The 7,500-nt window shown below is 33.0% G+C and overlaps 1 protein-coding gene across 19 annotated transcripts in view; it reads right to left on the bottom strand.

The window, feature by feature from the left end:
* Positions 1–7,500, bottom strand: part of LOC122806573 (regulating synaptic membrane exocytosis protein 1-like) — a 3,343,889-nt gene that overhangs the window by 3,336,337 nt on the left and 52 nt on the right. For 18 of the 19 annotated variants that reach the window (XM_044077123.1, XM_044077214.1, XM_044077165.1 and 15 more), the window contains exon 1: positions 6,922–7,500. This exon is cut by the window's right edge. In XM_044077123.1, the coding sequence (XP_043933058.1) occupies positions 6,922–7,085 (164 nt within the window). In that variant the 5' untranslated portion in view covers positions 7,086–7,500. The remainder of the gene's footprint in view (positions 1–6,921) is intronic. The other variant, XM_044077190.1, reaches the window with a different exon arrangement.

Below are 7,500 nucleotides of genomic sequence, written 5' to 3' on the forward strand. Positions count from 1 at the left end.
TTAGATAAACTCTTTTTACTCATGATCGATTTCTAATATGTCATATTACATTTTGCCTGAATCTGAAAGCAAAAACACAACAAGGCTTCCAGGAAATTGTTTCATGCCTGTCTGTAGATTTTACTCTTCTACTCATGTGATTTTAATGATGTTACTACACTGCAATGCACAGCTTTGAATAAAATGCAGCATTTTATCATGTACATTTGTACCAGATTTACTTCCTTGCTTACTTAAATTCCCCATACATAAATGTTGCAATATAACATGTGCAGTACAAGATATACAACGTAAAACTTCCTGCTAATATTATATTTAGTCACTTTGCTTTTGCTAAAATTATCAATAATAAATACATATGTCTGAAAAAAGTCCCTACATTCAAACTACAACTTACGATGCACAGTATCACAAAAATAAACTCTCCAGTACAGAGCAACAGAACTGGACAAATCATAATTTACATGTGCATGCAGCAATTTAGTAAATACTTATATTAATTAATAATCTGTACAACAGATACAGAAAACCTAAATTAACTAATCACAAATACAGCAGAATTTATACGTGCTAAGAAAAGTGACTAAATCACATTCCTGATAAATACATATAGGAGAAGCAGAATAAAACAGAAAAAGTGAGGCCTAAATAAATATATATGTAATTAAGGAGAGGCCTAAATAAATATATATGTAATTAAGGAGAAGCAACAACAGGCAGGAGATACATAAGAGAAGGAGAAACACTATTTAGGGTAAGGAAAGAGGCAGTGCATTAACGGAAAGAAATAGAGAGAGCAAAAGGGCCTGATGGGGTTCTGATCCATGAAGTGCAGGGTGGGAGGAGAAGTTTCAAGACACCACATTAAGATGCAGAAAGGAGGGGAAATAAGACATGACTTCAGTCTCATGAGTGGTAATCAGATTAGTTCCAATCTATCAGACAAGGGAGCAAATAAGTCGACTCTAGCGGTAAAATGAATACTGTCTCCACATTTCTGAAGAGGTAAAAAAGATTATGTCAAGTACTTTCATCTCTACAAAAAATACTATTTTCACCAACAAAACAAAGCAAGGCAGCAAATAAACTATCTCAAAAAGAGTGTTACACAACAGGCAGTATCCTTCATAGAAGAACACATGACTACGCATAGTTGTGTATCTAGTTTCCCTGCCTTATGAGAAAACCTATACTTTCTATACTAGGTCAAGCAGGCTATCGTTTCTGTCTTGTGACCAATCAGTGCAAGCACGGTATAAAATGAAAACTGCAACATTGTTGAGAATAAACAGTGACAGCTATTTTCATTGTCCAAATGCTTCTCAGAACTGGAGTGAAAATGTAACATAAATATTTATTAATGTGAGCTCCCTTCAACAAAATTCCAGAAGTTACATTCCAAATACTTATTTTTATGCCTGTACCTAGTCAACCATTTCTAACTCGTCACATATACTAAAAAAGGAAACCTTTTGTCTCAAGGACTCTGCTAAAATCTTACTCCATATGGAGAAGGACCACAATTTAATAACTGAAGTTTCCAGTACTTCCTAGAATAATCCATTAACATTGTTACTATGGAATTTCACTGTCAACTCAAAAACAACAGGATGGCCATTTGGCTATCGATACAGAGCTTACTGCATTATATTACTGTCGTAATAGTATCTTTTTTCATGTCTATAAAATTAATTTACTCCTGTATACTGTAAACCAGACACTCAATGGACCCATATATATATATATATATATATATATATATATATATATATATATATACACATACATATATATATGCAGTAAATTCTCAATTAACCGGAACTCAAGCCACTGGTACTCTCAATCAACAAGCTAAAAAAAATAAATAAATAATCAAAGAAATACAGTACAATTTTCATGTGTTGCACTTTGTCCCCCACAGAGATATACGTTACAATTTTTAGAGTTTTAAAAAGGAAGACAGAAATAAATTTTCTTTGTTCCTAACCTGAGAACAAGTCAAACCAAACAAATAGTATTGGGCATAATATTAGTCAGGCCTATTTTTAATAGTAACTCTCAAGCAACCAGAGACTACAGTTATCTGGCATCTACCAATCCCCATGGGTGCTGGTTAACTGAGAGGTGTACACACACACACACGTGTGTGTGTGTGTGTGTGTGTGTGTGTGTGTGTGTAAATATATATATATATATACATATATATATATATATATGTACATATATATATATATATATATATATATATATATATATATATATATATATATATATATATATATGTACATATATATATATATATATATATATATATATATATATATATATATATATATATATATATATATATATATATATATATATATAGATATATATATATATATATATATATATATATATACACACACACATATACATATAAGGCCCCAGAAAGAAAAGATATATATATATATACACACACATATACATATAAGGCCCCAGAAAGAAAAGATCCACCCTGCATTCATTTAAAAATGCAGTAAGTTATCAATAAAACTAAACAATATAACACTGATGTAGCTCTAATTTAACAGGTGACTTCTGTGTTACATACACTACATAGCATATACAGTATGCTAACCACAAACACATCTATAGAACATTTGGCATTATTTCACCATGTATATATAGTTATGCTTGAATTATGGTATACAAACATCAAATGAGAAAAACACATTTTATCCAGAAGGTTAAAATTCATTTGAGACCTGTAGCCAGAAGTTTATTACAATAAAAGATGAAGATTTTTATATTTGCTTGGTTTTCCTGCATAAGACAGGCAGAAGGCAGGACCATTCTGGATATGTGTGTGCTTTTACTGAATTTAAACTATATATAGGATAAGATTTTGAATAAGAAGGGGAAATTAGTTACGTGTTGTTTACAAGTGTAGGGCCATTTTGATCTTAGGTATGTTTAGAATTTAAATTGTAGATGGGATACTTTGATATCTGTTGGGACCAAGTGCCACAGTTACTAAAATATAAAGAGTACAGAGAGACACTGTTTACTTTACATACCACTCTTCAGCAACTGCACAGAACTTTCTTGAGCATGTTTTTCTGGGCGTGATAAAGCTGACTGTGTGTTAGCATGCTTGTGAGTGAGAAAAAGAGAGATTAAACCTACATTAATGAAAAATCAGGGTGTTGTGATACATAGGCTCAACAGGTGAATGTTTTCAAGCTTCAGTGTTATGGTAGTATCTGGTCATCACACAATCCAGCATGTGTTACTAGACTTAATACATTTATTTTTGTTCTACAGTTGTTTTGTACACTGACTTCATTTAGGTATACTGCATGCCCCACTGTTCAGCCAGATTGTTTGGTTTTTATTAGACTGCCCGCAGATTTTGGGATACCTGCAGTCATGTAACATATACACAGAAGACAAGCTGTGTTGTTTATGCCCAAATTCTAAGAAACCCTACCCACACTGCTGTGTGTTGTACTGCAAAATACCCTGTCAATTGTCCCATACTTTGAAAGACTACAATAGTCTAATGATGCTCAAGTTTAGTTGTCAGCCATCTGAATGGCTGCCCCTTTCCGACAGGCACTTCACTACTTTGCCATTATCACGTGCAAAAGGAATTTATTCTAAGGAATACTATAATATATATTTTTTATCTTTTTCTGAAAGAATAAAAATGTGGTCGGCCAGCTACAAATTTCCACTGTAATAAGTGTTAGAGGAGACTACATCATCTGTTACAACAGACAGAAAGATGCCATTTTCAAATATATACAAGTGCATATCTATATATATATCTATATAATTTCATAAATTAATACTAGGCTAATTGCCCATGTGGGCCATTTTAAGCCTAGCCAATTACTCCATGTAAAAATCAAACCCTGCACCTTATGTTTGTAAGGTAAACACTGTAACCATCATGCCAACTTTTATCTATCTCTCTCTCTATATATATATATATATGTATATATATATATATATATATATATATATATATATATATATATATATATATATATATATATATATATATACATATATATACATATATATATATATATATATATATATATATACACACACACACACACACACACACACATATATATATATATATATATATATATATATATACACACACACACATATATATATATATATATATATATATACACACACACACACACACACATATATATATATATATATATATATATATATACACACACACACATATATATATATATATATATATATATATATACACACACACACACATATATATATATATATATATATATATATACACACACACACATATATATATATATATATATATATATATATATATACACACATGCATATATATATATATATATATATATACACACACACACACACACACATGCATATATATATATATATATATGTGTGTGTGTGTGTGTGTGTGTGGGCATATTATATATACACTAAGTAATATAAAAGTGAAAAAAAATACTTTACATTTTTAGTTGAATGAAATTACTTCACTAGCTCTAGATATTTCTATATGTAGACTTTTAGAAATGTCCATCAAACTTGTGTCTTATCATGAGTCTAATCATGCATGTACTCACACTGTTAATATGCAGCACGCTATGGTTTACTGTTAACAGATATAAACACTTACATACATAGACAGGCACACAGTTTATAAGTAAAGTCACTCAGGTATGAGAGACGCTAATTGTTCAGTTGTAATTAGCCTTCATTACACAGAACTACTATGTCACCAAATTACTAGCAACCCTACAAAATATTTTCCTCTGTGCAAATCCAGATTAATACAAATGTATGCTGCCCAATACAAGTGAGGTTCAGTAAGTGTACTGACTGTGAAAAGGTCATGGCATGTCTGTGTCATCGTCACAAGTTCCCCCCTATGTGGAAACAGGTTGTCACACTATTCCCATGTATTCTGGACTGTATACATTTCTTTGGTTGGTATTAGTCAACACAGATCTTTGATAATATGGTATATTTTATAGTTGTTTTACCTTTTTGGATAGAGTATAGCTCTGATAAAGTGTAAAATTATGCTGTCAAAAATTCTAAGAAGGAAAAAAAGGTTCCCTGGCTGTTGTAACAGATGATGTAGTCTGTATGCAGTGAAGTGTTCTAGCAATTGTCACATCTACTAAACTACATTATGGATATCACTAATGCTTATAACCAAAGCATATTACAATAGATAACGCTGGTACGTAAATAACCAAAGCTTGTATTACAATAGATAATGCCAGTGAGTGAATAAACAAATCATTATATTACAACAGATAACACTGGTAAGTGGACCACTAGTTTGCCCCATAATCCTGCTTTCTGTACTAGGATTTAAAATATGTAAATATATATATATATATATATATATATATATATGTTCTCAAAGGCTCCAGAACCATATGGTTTCTAGCTACTTTGAATAAGCATGGCTAAAATGAAGGAGAAAGAGAAAGCAAACTTAATTAAATGAAAGTATAGTTACAAAAATAAAATTACTAAAGGGATGAATCGGCCAGACAATCTTCCTCTTAATAAAAATCATTAATGTGTTTGTTTCATTTCTGAAGCAGTGCTGATCAGTGGTTTTCTGTTTGCTCATGGCTTTTCATGACAGTATATTGTACAGGAGGTTACATCCTTGACATCTCAAGTCAGTACCTCAGCCTATATTTACGTCAGATAAAGGAGAACCAGGCCTTTAAACACACAGGTGAAGACCTATTATAAACCTCAGTGGATGTAACTAGAAACCTTTGATACTGTGTATTTCCATAAAGTGCCTTATTTTCAGTTGTTAAGCAACAGATGTAGTTGATTAAATGTATTCCAAAATGTCTGGATGACACTGATCAGACTAACTGGAATGCTAACCACACCCATACTCCACTGTGAAACAAAAATCCATACATTAAATACCATTGTTATAAGAATTATGCACATAAATGTGTTTCACCCAGCTTCCAATATTTCTGAATATAAATAACTGTCCTTTAAAGAATGCAGCAAACCTAAAATGCCATGAAAACACTTCAGAGCATCACCATAAAACTTCCTTCCCCATGTATGGTCTCCTGATCAGTAACCAGTGTTAGTAATGAATATGCTGCTGCTTTTCACAATAACTGCAAGAATAAAATTAAGCCCCATTTCTATTTTGAAATGAAAATGTTAACAAAAACAATCCGTTTTGAAAACAGGATTTTATAAGAAGTGTCACACACAACTGAAAATGCCTACATTTATTGCCATGGCACATTATTAAACCTATCAATAGCCATGAATTCTGTCGCATTATCAAAGACAGTCACATTACATTAAGCCTGTAAGTCAAATAGGATGTCTCCGCGTTGATACCTTCTAGATCCTAAGACTTACATCAGGATTTAGCTGGCCTGAATCGTTCTTTATTTCTCTATGAAAGCAGCACTATACCCATGCAAGCCACACATGAACACCACCACCCTTATCACCGATATTATATACAGAATATACAGTCGTTGCAATGAAGAAAAGAGACTGCATGCAAATCATAATACTTTTATGACCGTTACTAGGTGTCAACAACCGGACTAATTTCACATATGGCAATAAAAACAAGAAAAGAAGCAAGCAGCAGAACGAATGCACAATTACCCCAAGACATCTACCTTTTTATAAACATCTTGATCTTAGGCTCTAAAATGTACACATTAGGCACAGTTTCAAGCATGCTGTCTTTTTTTTTTTAAATGACAACTTATATGGACAGAATTATGAACACATAACGACTGTGATTTGGTGATGGCGGACTCCAATCTCAGGTAAAATGAATAAAAAGCTGTTCAACACTTGAAATACAAATCAAAACTACCATTTTCTTACTTTAGCATGGCATCCTCCTTTTCCTCCTCTTCTTTTTGTCTGGCCATCACTGCCATTATAATTTTGCGTTCTTCCTCCGTCAGATGGCTCATATCGGGCATCTCTTGCATTGGAAGAGGCGCGGTGGTTGGGCGAGGGCCGCGGGGCCCTACCGAAGCAGACATTTTTTGCCCTCCTTATCTCCTGGCTTATTTAAAATAGCTTAAATCCCCTCATTCACAATGAAGTCCACCAAATGACAAACAGCTCTTGCAAACAGACCAAGCCATATGCACTGACATACATCCTCCGACTTCTTTGTATACACCTGTTATTCTGACTTTTATTATTATTTTTCCTCCAGTTTTTGCCCCTACTTATTGCATTTCATACTAACCAACCTGATATTTGGCAGTGGTCCTTGCATAATGTAGAGTGATTGCCGTGAAACGCCTCTGCCGGTAGGTTAAGGGTTTGAAGCTTGGCTGGGGCTAGGCGGAGTCCACACACTTGGCTCCTGGCTTTCCTGCTGCTGATGCTGCTGTCAGTGCGATGGAAACAGATTCAATGAAAACTACACCGCACGGCTGCCTCGGCTAT

Source organism: Protopterus annectens, chromosome 1.part1 (assembly GCF_019279795.1).
Source record: "Protopterus annectens isolate FY-2018-M chromosome 1.part1, PAN1.0, whole genome shotgun sequence".
NCBI lineage: Eukaryota > Metazoa > Chordata > Ceratodontiformes > Protopteridae > Protopterus > Protopterus annectens.